Genomic DNA, 19,347 nt, shown 5'->3' with positions numbered 1-19,347 from the left:
TTCATAAACATGGAGGAACAACGTTTTCTTTGGCTGCTCACTTTGCCCTTTCAGGTTACACCAATATTACGCTGTTCCAAGTTTTCCCTTTATGTCCCATAAAATGCACCTGGTTAAAGCATCTTGTCACCATGCATGTCAGTGCGAACACTGGACTAGGCTGGCCTGATCACAGGCAGGGCTTTAAGCATTTTTTTTCTTGGAACTTCGTTAAGACTGTATATCCACAGGGATGTGAGACAAATAACCACAGAATCTGAGGCAGGAGCCTGCCTTACTAAACAATATCCCTTACTGTTTTCTCAGTTATCCTTTTATCTCAGCCTTGAAGGAGAAGATTAAAAATGGGAGGATTATTTGTTTTATGTCTCAAATGTTAAAAATTCAGCAGGATATTCTTAGCAATAACAAATCCATCAGACTTAATCACCAGCGGAGCCCAAGTGCATTGCGAGTCCACATCACCTTCATGGATGTACTCTTTCCCACAAGTACAGAAGTGCAAAGCATGGACCAGGAATGTCAGCAAATGACCTCTGGGCAAGGACTGTATTTTACACATTATTTTGCCCCCGGGCTCTACCTCATCTCTTGACACCTACGTAGCAGACTTTATATAGACGAGATTAAGAACAAAGGCTCTGGAATCAGACTTCTGGGTTTAGCCCTCACTAGCTACATGGCCTTAATGAATCTCTCAGGGCCTCAGTTTCCTCACCTGCAGAATGTGAATAATAATGATACTAACATACACGATTACTGTGATAATTGAATGAATTAATACATGGAAGGTGCATAGTCAGTAAATGTTAGCTGTTGTTTGGACTGTCTTGAATTTAGCTGTGATCCATTGTTTTGGGGGGTTATATGGGTCCTGGGAAAACATGACTTTAGTTCACCTGTAACCAGGGAGAAAGAACACATACTATATCTTTTTTTTTTTTAACGTCTAAGTCTCTAGATCAGTGATTCTCAAAATATGGGCTGGGGACCTCTGGAAATCCCCAAGAACCAAGACCCCAAGACCCAAGTCCTTAAGGTCAAAACTATTTTCATAATAACATGAAACTTATCTGCCTTTTTCACTCTTGTCCTTTCGTGAGGGTACGGTAGAATTTTCCAGAGGCTATGTAGTGATGTCATCACTTAGTTAATGGAATGAGTGCTTGCACATTCTTGTGCTTTTTCATATTCCTCAGTCATCATTTCTCACACAGTAAATAGCAATAGCTATAACCACATAAACAAATCTCGCCAGGGTACTCAGTAATTTTTTAGAAGTTTAAAAGGGTCCAGTGACCCAAAAGTTTGAGAACCTCTGCTAGATTATCTCCAGTTAAAGTCCCCCTCCCTCCTCCCTTTCAAAATCTGTAATGTGAAAATACCGAACTCAGTCCTTACCTTTGAGCCTCTGGCCCCAACACAAAGTTAGGCCCCTGAAGCTGCTCTGCCTGCATTTTGTCCTTGTGTGTTTCAGGCTGTCGGGGTCCGACCTGCCTGGCGACGACTGGCTGTGGGATTACGAGAAGCATGGCCATCGCCGCTCCATGATTGGAAGAGTCAAGAGGTTCCTGAGCACCCACGAACGCGCCTCCAGCCCCAGGAGGAGAAGCTACAGGAGACAGGCCAGCGACAGCTCCACGTTCTTACCCCCGGGCGACCTCAGCCCAGCCAGGGACCTGCTGCACGTGCCCTCGAGAAGTCCCCACCATGCCTCAGCCACCTGGAAGCACCCCTGCACCCCAGAGGGGAGCCCCAAGCTGCACGCCAGCCTGGGAGAGCTGCCCACCCTCCGACAGGCCAGCCTGACTCCACCGTCCAGTGTGAGGGGCTACCCCGCCAAAACGCCGCGGGTCCCTGAGGTACTGGTCACAGCAGCCGAAGCGGCAGTGTCCAGGGCAGAGGATGACCACCACGACTCCACTGCCTCTATCCAGAGCTCTGACTTCACCGGGGTTCAGCCGAGCAGGACTGGGAAGCAGGACCCTGTGGGGTCAGTCCCGTTCCCCTCAGAGAAAGGGGCACCTTCTAGGGACCCCAGTTCCCAGACTGTTCCAGCCAAAGCTGAGAGAAACCTCCTCCAGTTTGCCTCTGAGGAGGACACTCATGAGAGTGACACGTCCCCAGAAAGGTGGAGCCTCCCGAGGTTGGTGGAGTCCAGCCGCACCTCCCTGGCAGGCCTAAGTCCGGATCCCGTGAGCCCTGAGCCAGTTCCTTTACTTGACACAGAAACATCCTCAGAGACCGGTGGAATCAACATTGTGGCTGGTTCTCGAGTCTCTCCTGATGTGCTGTATTTAATGGAAAACCTGGACACCAAGGAAACGGATATCATAGAGTTTAACCACGAGCAAACGGAGGAGTCACCCAAAGGAAGGCCAGAAAGTTCTAGGACCTGGCTCTAGCCTAGATTCTTACTTTCCCAAAAGTTCAAGTATTAGTTCCAGAACATACCTGGGGGCTGGTCAATTTTTTTTTTTAAATGATCATACCGTATAAGCTACTTAAAACTTTGAAGGGCATTATGATCCTGACTTTTTGAGACCTGAGAAAATCAAACACATTCACGCCACCCACTACAAAGTGACTTTCATGGAAGTTACGCAGACCACAGTGAGGTATCTTAACCAAATAAGGAAACTTAAATATATAAATATATATGCCTTATAAATTCATAGATTGTTAGCTTTGCAAAGGGCTTTATAGATCATGGTCCAATCCCCTAGTTTTGCCAATAGAGAAACAAAGGATTCTCTCTTCCCTTTTTTTTTTTTCCATTTCTTCTTTTCTTCAGTTATAAAGACAGGCAGATGGATCATACGATGCCTCAAAAGCCCCTTCCTAACGCTGATTCCTTGTTTGAGGCTTTCTAACCATCTCACTCCACTTTCTATAACTCTTATCTTTCCTAATTCTTAAGCCTCATCAGCATCAGGAAGCTCCATCTCCCTTCAATTTCCTTTCCGACCTCCAACCTCCCAGACTTCATTTTTCTCTCTTCCCCCTTTATTCCCTCATCCTATTGTTCTTCTCGTCTCCCTAGTCTTGCTCCTTCTCCGGTGATTCTCATCCGTCCCACCTTTCAGGCTGTAACATTTTCTCCTGCCAACTTTGTTGCTTACTTCTTGCCACAGTTTTAAAAGCACGAGGCATTGGCAAAGCCTCCTACAGAGCGATCAAAGTGTCAGTAAATGCAGCCGGGCTCCTCCCAGCCTCGAGGGAAGGGGCATGGGACCTGCTGTGTCCCCCATGCCCTCTCAGCCATGGCCGTCTCTCTCTGCCTCCACTCTTAGGTCTTGAACACCGGAGAAGCCACGATGGCATGAGACCTGCATAACCAAATGCTATGGAACCAAATAACAAGGTTTCAAACTGTTTCACTCAGACTCTTAAAGAAAAATCCCCATCGTGTCATGACATGGGACCAGTTACTGTGTCTGCCAGGTTGTTTGGGATGAAGTAGGGTATTGGAGCTGGGAGGATAAGGGGGTCCAGGGCTGTATGATGGGGATGGGACATTGACTAACTTCCTCCAAGGAGTTCCTGGGTGGCTGTTTGTTGGCAGCTCCCAACTTTAACTGGAAGGCCGTGCTAATGAGTGCTGCTCTCACTATTTCTGTCATACGATGAAGCTTGACTACGAGCTCAAAAACAAAATAGCCCTAATTGCTACCACTTATTGAGTGTTCACAATAGCGTGTAAAAACAGATAATCCCACTAATCCTCACAGGAACCCTATGAATTGATACACTATTATCTCTATTTTACTTTATTATTTTTTAAAAGAGTCTTTCATTTCTCAATGTTAGTTGTTATTCTTTTATCCAAATAATATACCTTAGCAGACCAATGCTTTCTTTATTATTATTATTTTTCTTTTTGGCCGCGCGGCAGGTGGGATCTTAGTTCCCCGACTGGGATCAAACCCACACACCCCTGCAGTGGAAGCGCACAGTCTTAACCACTGGACCACCGGGGAAGTCCCTATCTCCATTTTAAAGATGAAGAAAACAGAGGCTTTAGAGAAGTAATCTGACTAAAATCACATAGCTAGGAAGTGGCAGGGCTTGGGTTCAAGCCCAGGTTTATCTGACTCAAGAGCCCACACTCTTGTCCGGTGCACTTCAACAATGCTGTGCTCTCTGTAGGGCCCTGAATCTACCAGCAATTTGCCCAGAATTCCGGAGGATGCCCCACGGGAGCCAGGCCTAAGTCTCTCCAGCCTTGGAGGCCTTTCTGGGTCCTCCCTGCTTAAGTCCACCTGGATCTTATATGCATGTGTACAGGAGGACAGTGCTCCAACTTGAAGCCTAGCCATGGTCCTCTTCATTTTTCTGACAGATGAAATTTAGCAGAACCCTCTCCTTCCTTCCCCAGCTCCTCTCATTATGCAATGTTATCATGTGCTATAACATTAGCACATTTTTACAAGACATTGCATCCAACTGGGCCATCCCAGCTACATGACAGCAATGAAATTTTCTTGAACTAATTTTTCTCAAAGGACTAAAAGGTAACAATGTTGGAAGAAATGCTCTACGTTGATGGTTCTGTGTGTTGGTCAATAGTGTTAGCACCTGGAAAAGGCACCCATGCTCCTGGAGCATTATATCTGGACTATGCAATCAGGCCCCAATGCAACGCTGCTAAAACGCAGGAACCCTAACCTTCTCCCAGCCTCCTAACGCTATTTTCTTGGCTGTTTCAACTTAAATCTTCTCTTCTCTTCTCTTTGGCTTTATCTATTGCTCAAATTCAAATAAGTTTCTACTTAGCCGCTTTTGAAATATGTGTTCCTAAATCCAAAGTGATGTATTATACACAAATAGAATCATACATTTTGTGGAGGACCAGGAGAGTTCATTTATCTCTGCTTCCCTCCATCCCTTATGCATCTTTGTCCAAAGAATTATTTAATTTCCTCAATATTTCATCAAAATTTGAGGTGGCCTCTATTTCCTCCTTGCACTGAAAACTGAATAATGGCTCATTCAATGAGCCCAGGTGGTTGAATTCAGCTATAAATTCAAGCCAGCAGTTGCCCAGATCAGATGAAGAAATTCTCTCTTCACTCTTACCTGAGTTTTTACCCAATGCAGACTGAAGTTGCAAAAACAAAATGATTTCTTCTCCTGTGACTGATTGTATTGCCTGCCTAGCCCATCTTCTCCTGAGCTCTGGAAACTTCCACCCGCTGGATGAATGGTCACAACGTCCGGCGGCTTAGTCGTTTGGGCTCATCCATTCCAAGAACAGGCCCATCTCTGCTCTGCATTAAACGTAATCCACAAGCCAGAGGTGCAATGAGGCCAAGCCCTACTTACTGCATTCTCTCTCTGTTCTCCAGAGATGATGACTCTGCCCTGATGCCAGGATCCCCAGGTCAGCAAAGCTAAAAGCCCAGGAGCTTTTTCTCTGTCATCCAAGAATTTAGGGATGACTGCCCCTCCAGAACAAAGCAGGTTACTCTCTCCCCTCTTTAACGGTACCGTCTATTTCTTGGGGCATCGCCTCCACAGCTCCAGGCATCCATTGCAGCCCAGTTCAGCTAAGCTTTGGAAAATGTATTTTCAATAGAATGGAGAAATATATAATTTACCATTAGTTTAAAGAAAAGACTCGCTTAACTATACACCCCTCTTATTTAGTGTTTCCCCTCTAGCTTCCTCCTTCTCCAGAGAAGTTGATTCAATCCTCATTCATTGTTCTAAGACCTTCTTATCATAAAGTCTGCTGAGCCCAGGCAGCCATGTGGTGTGATGGAATGAGGATGAGAAACCCGGCGTGTGACTTCCCTCTGAGTGGCTTTGTGAACTTGAACAAGGCCCCTTCCTCTATCTCTCCTATCGTTATCTGTGAAATGGGCTCTTTTCTGCCCCACCTCTCTGGCCGCATGAGGAGCTGAGGGAGTTTATGTGAAAAGGCGGGGAGCCCCAGGCAGCACTGTGTGGGTGACTGGCCCGACTGGGAATTGATGCCCCCGTGGATTCACCACGAACTGCAGAGAAAAGGCATCCTTTTCTCCCTTTCCACTTGAGTAATTTGCTTATCGGGATCCCCTGTTCTCCAGGCTGCTGAGCTCTTTCATTCAGACAGCTTGCCATTTCTCTTTGGGCTTCTATTTTTGTTTTGTTTCATATGCTTCCCAATGTCTACCGCATCTTCCTTTTCTCCAGCGTTTTTCTCAAACCTTCACTCCCCACAAAAGCCGGCCTCATCATCGTGGTGATAAATTCTGCTCCTTACCCATTTTAGGTATCAATCTCCTCAATCAAAATATGGAACTAGAAAAAACATCAATTGCCTTTGTTCTTTCCACTATAACTCTAGAGGATTTAGCACCTCTGGTTTGCAGTTGGAGGAGCCTCTTAGGGCATCTAATCTCCCTAAACCTGGTCCTACATCAGTTAAGGGGGAATAATAACTACAACTGTAAAAAATTCCTAAGCAGGAGCCAGTTTAGAATCTAATTCCTTTTCCTCTTCACAATCATCATCTATATGATCAACATCAGTCATTTTCTGAAGTGCTGTGGTATCAATAGGAATAAGCAAGGATCTTCCTCATTTTGTCTTATGGAATACTCTCAGGTAGATCCTCAATCCTTTCACATGCTTGCTTTCCTTTTTTCATAAATTTATTTATTTCTTTATTTTTGGCTGTGTTGTGTCTTCGTTGCTGCGCGCGGGCTTTCTCTAGTTGCAGCACGCGGGGGCTACTCTTTGTTGCAGTGTGTGGGCTTCTCATGTGGTGGCTTCTCTTGTTGCGGAGCACAGGCTCTAGGAGCCCAGGTTTCAGTATTTGTGGCACGCGGGCTCAGTAGTTGTGGCTCGTGGGCTCAGTAGTTGTGGCGCACGGGCTTAGTTGCTCCGCGGCATGTGGGATCTTCCCGGACCAGAGTTCGAACCCATGTCCCCTGCATTGGCAGGTGGATTCTTAACCGCTGTGTCACCAGGGAAGTCCCCTCGCATGCTTTCTGTGTTTCTTAGTTCTGTGAACCCTAATTTTTAAGACAGTATTTATGGCAGTGGCTATTGAGTCAAAGGAACCAATCCAAGAATACCAGAATTGTTCTCCTATTGCAAATCTTAGAGAACCCTAGATGTGGCAAAAAGAAAACGGAAGCAATTACCCTGGAAAACAGAAGCACAAAAAACACATTTGACCTAAGTACCCTGTTAACTCTGTGTGGAGAGTCAGTTTTTGTGTTTTGTTTCTGAATTAGTTCAGAAAATGGGCCCAACTCTTCCTTTCACCACAAGTAGTTTTGGCCAGATGGTTCCCTGGAACCATCTTTTCTGAACTTCTAGTTTTAGATATTTACATAACAGAAGCAGCAAAAGGAATGCTGTATCTTGTCTCCTGAAAGAGGATAAGAACATTTCTAAAATACCTTTTGTACAGAAATGCTGATGTGTTCCAAGTTCTTTGTCTAGTTAATGGTTATTAACCTGAGGCACTTTTGTACCCAGGAAACATTTGGCAATGTCTGGAGACATTCTGGGTTGTCACACTGGGGAGCGTTACTGGCATCTAGTGGAAAGAGGCCAGGGATGTTGCTAAACATCCTGCAATGCACAGGACAGACAGGCACAACTGTGGAGCCCAAAAATAATCAGATTGGGAAATCTGACTTAGGCCAACAGGAAGGTGTAAATGAGACAACCACCAAGGAGATTAATGAAGAGAGATAATCCAGAGAAAGAAATAGAACTAAAAGAGAACAGATGAACCCAGCAACTGGCGAAATTCTTATTCTGTGTACAAGCTATGAACTAATCACCATTCCTCCCTCGATGCTAAAGGATCTGATATGTCAAATCCCGAAAAACTGGATGGAAACCCTGAGTTTCACCCTTAGAGAATTCCTTGGATGGCTCTTACCAGTAAGATTAATTAAACACCATTGCTAGCATGACTATAATTTTCTGAGAATGTAGCTTATATAAAGGGTGACGACAACAGACTTTGCCAAATATTATGCAAGGGTTTTTGCCAATAAACTGCTAGACCATGGATAGACACCTGATCCAGCTTTGGCCTTTATATATGTCTTACTTAGGACCAAAGAAATAAACCGTATCTTCTAGATGGATAATCTGGTACTTTATTTTTCAGTAGAAAATAGTTAAAATGGGTAGGATCAGTATACCTGCTCCCCATGGGCCAAGCAAACTCACGGATTCCTCCACCTCATGCATTCTCCAGCACTTCCAGGAGGCTAACATCAGAGGACTAGTGCAGTTCTGGATGATGTCACCAGTTGGACTTTTATTCATAATCATTCATGAAACATTAGCAACTACAGTTTCAGCTAAAACTGGGTGGGTGGGCGATCCGTCCCTCTCACCCTCCTCACCCATCTGTCACTCTCTTCTGCAGGTCTAGGTAAATATCAAAATGCCCTCTGAAGTTCAGCTGGTTTGCTTGTTTGTATGTCTGTTTGCTTCCTTTCATCCCCAATCTTGTTCCCCCTCCCAACCATTTTAGTTTGTTTAATGTAAAGCCCTTTATTTGCAGTCTTACAAAAGGTGTGTTACTGTTTTATGTGCAAGGGTTCTTAACTTCTGTAAATGTTTATACTGTAGGCTTCATCTGTTTCTTTGTTGGTTTGTTTTTCACTCCATACCATGTTTTAAGATCCTCCCAAGTTCCCTGTGTACGTCTCATCCATTGCTTCTAAGTCCGGCACGGTCTAAGATGTCTGGGAGCTGACTTATCCACTCCCCAGGTTGCCTCCACCCCCCACCCTCCACAGTAAGCACCTCAGAGGCATTCCTTTATGGCCCCGTAGGAGTTTCTTCGGGGTGTAAACCCATGAGCAGAGTCACTGGGTCACAGGGTGGGAATATATTTAACCTGACCGCTATTGCCAGATGGCGCTCCAGAATAACGGCACCGAGTGGCAGCCCCCCACCAACTGCACATCGTATCTCCACTGCCCCTTCCCCACCACATGCCTGGCATCACCTAGGTTTCTAATTTTTCCAGTCTAACAAGTGTAAAGTGGCACCTACTTGCTGTTTAACTGACATTTACCTGCCAATTATACATTACTGGTTACTGCATGACAGTTATTTGAATTTATTAATGACATCAAGTATCTCTTCATATACTTGTTCATTCTTTGGGGACTCCTCTTCTGAAAACTGACTTTTCAAATTCCTTGCCCTTTTATCTAACGGGGATTCTATATCTTTCTTGTTTGTTTTGGGGAGTCCCTTTTATATTCCAGAACGACAGCAGACCCTTGTTAATTTTGGACGTTGCAATAGTCTTTTCCAGTTTTTTGTGTGTCTGTTAAAAGCGTCCATGGTATCGTTTGCTGTGAAATCCTTAACTTTGATAAAATCAAGTTCATCCTTTTTTTTGTTTTACGTTTTTGAAAGTTGTTTGAAATCTTTCTCCACATCATGTCACAATATTCTCCCACCCTTTTTTCTGTTATCTCTTTTTTTTTTTACGGTAAGCGGGCCTCTCACTGCTGTGGCCTCTCCTGTTGCGGAGCACAGGCTCCAGACACGCAAGCTCCGCGGCCATGGCTCACGGGCCCAGCCGCTCCGCGGCATGTGGGATGTGCCCGGCCCGGGGCATGAACTCGTGTCCCCTGCATCGACAGGCGGACTCTCAACCACTACGCCACCAGGGAAGCCCTCTGTTATCTTTATAATGTTAGGTACGGATCTGGTTTATTTTTCTCCATAGAGTGAGCCAATTTCCCCCCAATACTCCCTACTAAACAATCACATCTAATAAGTTCTACATATTTTCTGTAAATCAGAGGCACTGGTTTGAAACAAAATAGCAATGGAGAGAACTGAAAGATAGTGTGGTATGAATGGGAAAAAAGAAAGCCGACCCTTAACCTCATAAAACTCATGCTCCTCCCCACTAAATAAAGTTTTCTCCTAAATGCATCCCCCTCTTGTTATCTTTCAACTGGTGATTTTTCCCCTTTGGTGCCTGGAGTGTGTAAACTCTTCCGACACACCTCTGCACAAAAGCCCACTAAAAATAAGCCATCTCTTTGATCAGGCTGAGATTAAAACTGCAAGAGTAAAGCTTGATACATAAGGTGCTCTTGTTAAAGAAGAAAAGGTGATGGTGTCACAGGGATAGTCTGGAACCCTTCCACACTCAGAAGGAGGCAGGATCGAATCCACAGTGGTGGAGTCCACGACCAAACTATATTTAGGGCCCGGGATCGGAGAGGAGGAGGGCCTATGCTAGGAGGCCAGCGTCACTTGTCTCACTGGCTGAGACTGCCCTGGGCCTTTGGGACTTTCCCACAGTCTGTCTTTACTCTCCTGTAACAGGCTGTGCTCAAAGATGGTGGATGTCAGGTATTTACTGCTACCCAGGCCCTGTCCTTAGGAAGCAGCTGCCATGCTTGAGACAGTTGCAGATGGTTTCAGAAAAGAACTAATCTCACCTTCTCATTATTCCTCAAGAAGCAAAGCTTTCCAAAATGGGCAGCATCCTTAACACTAATGATAAGCTTGTTATTCATACACATGGTCAGGGGACCCTACAAACTCCAAAGGGAAAAGCACTTTTCAAGATTAGAAAACACCTTCGAACAAAGGATCAGTCATATTTTTTGCCAGTAAAAGTGGATTCTGATTACTTTCATCATGAAAGAATGTGAGAACACAGGCCAGTTCCTAAATGACACATTCACCTGCCTTCAACATAAGTTTGCCTCCCCTGGTCCCCGTTCAGAGGCTATATACCAAGGAAGAAGGTTCGGGTTTAGCTGTGAGAGGTCAGTCTCGTAGGCAGAGTGGAAACGGGGCGTATGCTGACCTGTCCTAGGAGGCAGCCATGCCCTGCCCACTGGGATGTAAGCTCCATTCACTGTCTTATTCAACCAGTGTATCCCCGTGCTTACAACAGTGTCTGAAATGACTCAAACAAAACAAAACAAAACAAAAAAACCTTAGCTGAATGAATGCTTGAAATAAAGAAAAAAATGAATGAATGAATAAACCAAATTAGACCTGGATCTAAAGTTAGGAAAACTGAAAAGCTCAGTCAAATGCGACCACAACCTTAGCTGTGTGGACTCAATCAAGTTACTCAGACCTTGGACTTCACCTTGTTCAGCTCTGAAATGAGTGGTTGGACTAAGTGATTTAAGGTCCCTCTCAAAGGCTGGTTCCAATAACATTTCTGAAGATTCTATACACAGGGAGGAAGGAAGAGACGTTCACGATGAAAATTAAGAAAATGGACCCAAGTGGCAGAAAGAAACAAAAAGGGGAGTGGGGCGAGCGAGAGGAGAATTAACACCTGTTGGGTACTTGGGGTGCGCCTCGTGTTTCACATACATCATTTCAATCAACCCTCACAAGGTACTACTACCCATTGTGTAGGAAGAAATAGAGAAGTTAAATAACTTGCCAAGGGTTTCACAACAGTTAAAATTTCAATCTGGGATTTCAACCCAGGTCTCTAAGGTGCATTGCTGATTCTGCTACCCTATTCTGCATCCAAAAAACAATGAACTAGGGGAGGACAGAAATTTCTGTATGTAGTTGAGCAGTCAATTGCCATAACCACTCGAGCAGCCCCACTGACAGCCTTCAGAGACTAGTGGGGAACCTTGGGAGCCAGCTTTTATTGAACACCTATTATGCGCCAAATGCTACAGTTTAAATGCTGTAGGTACATTATCATATCTAGTTCTCTTAACAAACTGTGAGGTGTCACTATGCTCGTTTTACAGATAAGGTAACTGAGGTCCAGGGAAGTGAGAGAGTGTACTCGTGTCACAGAGCTGTTAATGGGCAGAGGAAGGATGCAAAATCAGGTCTGTACATAAACTATGAGGCAAATACATTGTTTCCCTAAAGAATAGCCCAACCCCAGAGCCTATTTCTCTGTAAACACCTTCCCTGCAATCAAACCTGCCTGCATGATCCCTGCCTTCACTGAAACAAGCTTAAACTCTTGTCTACAATCTAGGATTGTATTTTGCCACTAGTCAAAGCCTGAAACAAGTGTATGGATACAGTGCAAGACTGCCAATTCCTTCTTCTCTGCGCACATGTGAGGTGTACACGTGTATCCTTCCGAATGCTGAAATCATATTGAATGTGTGTGACCCATATGAATTCAACTAAGTGAGCTTGGCAAAGGAAAGAGAAGCACTGTGTACACACATAAAGGAAAGACCCCCCCTTACTTTCACCCTCTCCCCAGGGAACACAGCCCTCAGAGCGAGTGGGAAATGCAAGATGTAAAGCCCACTCGATCAGCCCCAATTCCAATGTGCTGAGAGTGACTCCGGTGCTTAAAGGCACAGCACTAGGATTTCCCAAACAACTTGGCTCCTAAACACAAGCCAACCCTTTCATCTGCTGTTCAACAGAAAGACTTCCAACAACGTTTAGCATCCAGGCATGTGGACTTCCTGAAAAAGTACTAATAAAGTGCCTGCCGCGTAACCTCCTTAAGAGATTTTCAACGGTAATTTTCACTCTGCCAGTGTTCTCCTTGTTTGCTGACTTTAGGGCCTAAACTCTGTGTAAGGTCACGTGACATGTTCATTACCCAGGTGTTTATACTGGGGCACCCTGGAAGTACCAGTTTCCATGAAGAGAAAGTGCACCAGTAGAAACAAAGTAATTTTATTGAATCTGGTTTTTTGTCTTTTTTTTTTTTTTTTTTTTTACATTAAGTGGAATAATGTTTACTAATAAGCTCCTTTACTTAGCAGTCTGAGACAAAATTAGACTCACAGCTTTGGTCTGTGGTGGGAAAGTGGTGGTTGGTGGTCTGAGTCTGACTTTCGGATAGCTCTTGCTTGGCCAGGATTCTCCAATTTACCACAGTCTCCACCACTCCCCATTGCCCTATGCTAGGCCCACTTCAATCAGTTGCGTTGCCTATTTGGCCCTGGTGGGTAAGTTGAGAGTGCAACTCTTTTACTAAAGCATCACCAGCTCCATGGAGACCTCAACCACTGTGAGTTCCCTAAACTGTGCAAAGAGGGAAAGAATAAGAAGATGCAAAGCCAATAATCTCAGAGCATCTTTCTACGGATTGCTATAGACCCCAGCAGCCCCACACTGCCAATCAGACATGTTAAACCTGCATTCATTTCTTTTCTGACCTGTGTCTCCGGGAGAACTGTACAGTCTCAGGATTCTCCCGGGCTCAACAACAGTGCAGATCATTCGAGATACAGGGACTCATGACACTAACCAACCTTGCTTGACAGCCCCACTGGCAGCAGGCCTTGTAGGGCTGTCACATCCCAGATGACCCAAGAACAGCATGTCATTTCTGTGTCATTCCCACTGGAGAAACCTGAGCCTTTCCACTGGGGTTTGCGTAGCTGCAGCTGCTGGTCATAGTCACCAGCAGGCTGGTTGTCACTGTCTATGGGCAGAGGCAGCCTGGAGCCCTCCTGCTATTTCCAGCCATCGACCTCAGGACCCATCAGTCACTCTGAGGTCAGCTCCAGAGCAAGTGGCACAGAGCACTGAATAACAGGGGCTGCTCCACAGGGAGGGGAGGGGAGAGGATGTGTAATTTTTAAAAGCCGACTTCACTCTCCTAGGGAAAAGGGCAAGTCAGTAAGTGGGAGAAGAAGAAACAGCTAAGCCATAGTTGGTAAAGCCTGCTGGAGTAGGGGCAAGTGATGGCGGGGAAGCAGATCAAACCCACTCACTGCCTGGGAAATAAAACCTCTAAAAGCCATAAAGGAAACATAAAAGACCGGATGTCCGGAGAAGCACCAAATACAAGAGAGAAGAACACTCCCCTGTTCGTAGTGCTTTCCCAGAAGGGCATTGGCTTGTGTTTTAGCCAACACCAAGTCCAGGGTCGCTTTCCTCAGAATATACTCTAAGGGATACTCAGAGAGTCTGCGGGAGGAGCCCTGAGGAGTTTGAGAACAAAGAGTAGAAAGCCCAGCGTCAGATTAGAAGTGACCCTCTCCCTCTGTCCCATCAGCCTCTATGGGGGTCAGCCCCACAGCCACCAGGGCGGTTCTGGAAGCTTCCTCACCCACTACCCAAGGCCAAGGGGGTCGATGCCACCCCCATGCACAGCTCTTGCAAACCCCACCATGTTGGTACCCCATCAAACATGTAGTACAATTCTGATATAAACACAGCTCCTAAGATCCAGAGCCATCCAGAGTTGGTGGTGACATCTAGAACGTGAAAGCTGCGGATACACACAATCCCATCCCTTGGGGCCTCCTGGAATCAAAAAGAGCAGACGTGGGTCATGTGGGCATCACAGCCACCCTGCATCCACAACACGAGGCTGGCTGGGTACCACGCTCACACCTTTCTGATGTGGTGTTCAGTAGACAGGGTGCACTTCTGTTGGTCAGTGGTAAAGGTTAAGTAAGTTATTCGTCTTCTGTGGCCCACACTATACCAAGTGTGCAGAAAACAGAGTGAGCTCTTGTTTTTACTTTATGTTCCACTGATAAAACTAAACTTCAAATGTGGCCTAATCAACCTGTGTTAAGAAGAGAACATAGAGAGTAAGAATGTGAGCTTCTGGACTCAGATTACATGGGTTCAAGTCCCAGATCCACCACTATCTGTGAAGTTACCTAACCTTGTTGTGACTTGGTTTCCTCACAGATAAAATGGAGATAATAGTAATCCCTATTATTGTGAGTATTAAATGAGTTAGTACATACAAAACTCATAGTACATTGCCTATCATATAGTAAGCACTTGATGAATGTTTGCTCTCATTATTATATCATCATGTTATTAAATAGCATGGTGATTAAGAACTGGGGTAGCGGGTTCTAGTCAGGCTCAGACACTTACTAACTGTGCAACCTGGTCAAGCTACTCAATGTGCCTTAGCCCTAATTTCATCAATTGTAAAATGACATTCATGCCAGTACCTTCCTCATCGGGTTGTTTTTACAATTAAATGAAATACTTTATTTAAAGCAATTAATTCAGGGTCTGGTGCAAAGTTATGGCCCAATAATTGTTAACTATCTTTATTGTTATTTAAAGAAATGGGCTTGACTTTAGAACAAAAGTAAGATTTGAGAATGTTTAAGGTTTCTTCCCCGAAGCACAAAAATGACTCTTGCTGAGTCAAAGATCTAGGTACATAATTTCTTAAATTTTCTGCCTTAAGCCCATCTGATAAAACAGCATATAGCAAACTCCACTTGCAAAGGCAAAGGCCACAGAGAGGGATGAAAGCGGGGGCATTCCCTAGCAGCCCAAAATGGGGAAAGGGTGTCCCATAAAACCTCCCAGGCCCACCCGGTACCCCCAGGGCTGTGGGTGGCCTGGACCCTCCTTACACTGAACAGCAGGCCCACACAGCCTCAGTAATCCCAGGGGCGTCACCAGACTGGGGTTGAGGACAGCCCGTCTCACACACTTATTTCTTAAAATCTCTGTTAACATTTAAAATCTCTTCCAAATAGGTTGTTTTTTTTGTTATTTATTTATTTATCGGCTGCGTTTGGTCTTCACTGCTGCGTGCGGGCTTTCTCTACTTGCGGCAAGCGGGGGCTACTCTTTGTTGCAGTGCATGAGCTTCTCATTGCAGTCGCTTCTCTTGTTGCAGAGCACGGGCGATAGGCGCGTGGGCTTCAGTAGTTGTGGTGTGCGGGCTCAGTAGTTGTGGCTCGTGGGCTCTAGAGCGCAGGCGTCAGTAGTTGTGGCATGCGGGCTCAGTAGTTGTGGCTCGAGGGCTCTAGAGTGCAGGCTCACCAGTTGTGGCACACGGGCTTAGTTGCTCAGCAGCATGTGGGATCTTCCCAGACCAGAGCTCGAATCCGTGTCCCCTGCATTGGCAGGTGGATTCTCAACCACTGCTCCACCAGGGAAGCCCCAAATAGGTTGTTTACCAAAGAGAACAACCAAGAAATCGGCAGCTAAGAGGCTTATCAGGAGGGAAAATGCAATAAAGATGAGTGTGTTATCTGAGATCAAGGAGGTGACTGAACAAGCTCCTTCCCATCCCTGGTGAGCCGGTGCCTGGGGATGTTAGCCAGGTGAGGGAGGTAGATCAGGATAGGGACAGAGAAGGCAAGGCTGCAGCAAAAGAAGCCTAATGCCCCAGTCTGAGCCGAGCTGGGGGCTTCAGCCTCATCATATCTTGGGGCCCCTCAGATCTAGCTGCTCCTCTCTTTTTGAATCAATGGGACATTATTGAATAGAGAGTCTCTTCATCTGCAGGACACCAAGGAACAGACCTCAGAGGCTGCTGATAGCCCGCTGGCACCAGGCTGGTGACAGTGAATGCATTCATGTTGGGTCTCTATGCCATTGATCTGACAGTTCCCAGAACCTTGGGGTGGAAAGGAAATTTTGGCATCACCTAGTTCGGTGCCCCACTGTGTGATAGCATTCTCCCTATAATATCCCTGCCAAGATTCATCTAGCCAAATCCCTCAAGTGGAAGACAATTCACCTCCGCAAAGCGAGCCACTGTACGCTGGAACATCACACTCGGGAAATGGCCTTCTGCACCCTGGAAGGAAAGCTGCAACCAGATCCCACTGGTTCTCAGTCTGCCTCTGGGTCCATACCTAAGTAGTCCATCCTTCTCCACACTCGGGACTAGCCTCAGACATTTGAAGAATGCCATTATGGTGCATCTATACAAGCTCCCAGAGCGCGCGCGCACACACACACACACACACACACACACACACACACAGTGTTTTCTTGAGACCAAATCTTGCCAAACCAAGACCCAAATTGTTCTTTGCATCTCATGATCTTGAGTCCCTTCACATCCTGATCTCTCTCTGCTGGATGTGTCATAATTTCACAATGGCTCTACTCAAATGTGTGCCCAGAAGCGAGCGCAACACTCCTCATATTTTTGTGTGCTTTGCTCTTCACCAGTGCACAGCAGAGCAGCATAGTCAGCTTCCTTGCCATAGACACTCGCCTTCTCTTCATGTAGCCCGGTGATGGGGGGGTTGCGTCTGTTGTGTTCACTGCTCTACCTGCCCACCCCCCCCCCCACAGAGATGAGTCCACTGTCTGGCACTGGGTGGACACTCAAGGAGTACTTGTTTAGTAAATGAATGACATTTTGAGAATACAGGCTCACTCTTTGTTTTGTTTTTGTTGCAGTAGTAGTTGGTACTTGCTGTTAATAGTCAGGAGGAACAGTTTTATTTCATGTATATTAAACCCCATCCAAGAAGACAATCAAATAGACAACTGGGTAGATAGACAAGTCTGGAGCTTAGAAGAGAGCTCAGGGCTGGAGAGAGGTCGTGGAGTCACCAACTCACAGAGAATGAAGCCACGTTATTGCATGAAATTGCCTAGGAATTTAACTAATCCAGGATTCTACCTTCTTTCCATGTGGCCTCCCAGAGCCAGCGACCAGTAAAACAGAGAATATGGGCCTCTCCTCTGTCCACCACACCTAACTTCCATCTGTCAGGCCCGCTCACCTTCCCGCCATCCACCCTCACCATCCCCAGGAGGTCCCTGTCAGGTACTGAAGGGAAAACGTCTGCCCTCCTTGTCTGTGGGAACTCCAGAGGAAAGATCTGAATGCCATGTGCATTTCTGGGAGTGATGACATAGTCAGTTTCCACCACTGCTAGAAAAAGTCAGCCCTTCCAACTCTAAAGCTGATTTCTTTCTCAGCACATGGCCGGAAACTTAGAGATCAACAAGGGAGGAAGGGGCATCTGTGTGCTTTCTTCTCACATCTACCTACCTAGGACAGGCACACAACACTGGAATCCTGGTGTCCCATGAAACACCGTATCCCCAGGCAGACTCCCAGAGCCAGGAGTGCCCTCTGGTGGTCATAATAACACCGACGATTATGAGAATAACTAACACCATGAGCTAGTTAGCCAGTGATCAGAATAACTGACACTTACCAGGAGCATTTACCATGAGCCAGACCTAATAAAAATTACCCAGATTAACCCATTCCCTGCTCATCCTAATCTTATGAAGTCCTACTATTCTACTGTTTTCCCCGTTTTACAAAGGAGAAATTGATCAAAGCAATCAGGTGATTTACTAAAAGTCACCAAGGGCGGAGGAGGTTGGCTGGTCTCCTCCTGGGCATCTATCCCTTTCTAACTCCTAAAGAAAGACATAAGCCATCCTAGAACTTAAGGGGGAATTTAAATATCTATGTTTTTCATTTAAAAGTAAACACATTACATATTTTGGAAAAATTGGAAAGAAAAATAAATTGCCTATTATAAAAACCATATCAGCACTTTAAAAATGCTTTCAATCTTTTTTTTTCTCCTTTTCATCTTTTTTTCCCTTAATTATGAGCAAGGTATAATATAAATTCTTCATTGAAGAATATTCTTTTTTTTAACATTTATTTATTTATTTTTTGGCTGCATTGGGTCTTCGTTGCTGCATGCAGGATTTCTCTATAGTCGTGGTGAGCAGGGGCTACTCTTCGTTGCAGTGAGCAGGCTTCTCACTGCGGTGGCTTCTCTTGTTGCGGAGCACGGGCTCTAGGTATGCAGGCTTCAGTAGTTGCAGCACACAGCCTCAGTAGTTGCGGCACACAGGCTCAGTAGTTGCGGCACACAGGCTCAGTAGTTGTGGCTCGCAGGCTCTAGAGCACAGGCTCAGTAATTGTGGTGCACGGGCTTAGTTGCTCCGCAGCATGTGGGATCTTCCTGGACCAGAGATCAAACCCGTGTCCCCTGCATGGGCAGGCAGATTCTTAACCACTGTGCCACCAGGGAAGTCCCAAAAGGTTTGAATTTTTGTTTTTGTTTTTTGGCCGTGCTGCAGAGCTTGCAGGACCTTAGCTCCCCAACAAGGCATGGAACCCGGGCCCCTGCAGTGAAAGTGCTGAGTCGTAACCACTGGACTTCCAGGGAATTCCCTAAAGAATATTCTTCAAGATTTTTTTTCCTTCAAGAATTTTCTGTTCTTAGATGTGAGTTTCACATTTTTTACTCAAAGCAACAGGTATTTACTTGGACATCCAGCAAGAGTCTGACCTAGAGCTCCCAGCCAGGAGCTCTGTAATACCCTAGCCTGCCCTGGGGCACTACCCAGAGAGCCAGGGTTGCTATGGAGACTGAGCGTAGCGTGAAACCTCAGGACAGGTCACAGGTTCAGTCTTCTGAACGCACTGCCCTCAGGGGAGGTGTCCCAGAGGGAACTCTGGGGACTGGAGCTGACTCACTTCTGTCAGCACAGAGGCTCAGACCATGGAGAGCCCCAGGGCAGCCATCCACAGGACCTAGGATTCTTGGGAAGTTTTCCTCTGGCCACCATGGTGACATGGCTCTGTGGCAGCCTTCTCATGAACCTGTTCCATTTTTCTGCACTGTTTCTTGAAAAGCGCCTTCCCCTCACCAGAAGCCTCTGTGCCTCTAC

The 19,347-nt window shown here is 45.8% G+C and overlaps 2 protein-coding genes across 3 annotated transcripts in view; one reads left to right on the top strand and one right to left on the bottom strand.

Moving 5' to 3' along the window:
• BEST3 (bestrophin 3) overlaps positions 1 to 2,743 on the top strand; it is a 41,404-nt gene extending 38,661 nt beyond the window's left edge. Inside the window, exon 8 of the mRNA XM_027107019.1 lies at positions 1,478 to 2,743. Coding sequence (XP_026962820.1) covers positions 1,478 to 2,405 — 928 coding nt within the window. The 3' untranslated portion in view covers positions 2,406 to 2,743. The remainder of the gene's footprint in view (positions 1 to 1,477) is intronic.
• The window catches only part of RAB3IP (RAB3A interacting protein), a 166,290-nt gene that overhangs the window by 136,181 nt on the left and 10,762 nt on the right, over positions 1 to 19,347 (bottom strand). The gene's annotated exons all lie outside the window — the stretch shown is intronic.

This window comes from Aethalodelphis obliquidens, unplaced genomic scaffold (genome assembly GCF_003676395.1).
Source record: "Aethalodelphis obliquidens isolate GAN/ISIS:26980383/991018 unplaced genomic scaffold, ASM367639v1 scaffold8, whole genome shotgun sequence".
In the NCBI taxonomy this organism is placed as follows: Eukaryota; Metazoa; Chordata; class Mammalia; order Artiodactyla; family Delphinidae; genus Aethalodelphis; species Aethalodelphis obliquidens.
Note: the sequence above shows the minus strand (reverse complement) of the source record. Positions and strands in the feature narration are given on the sequence as shown.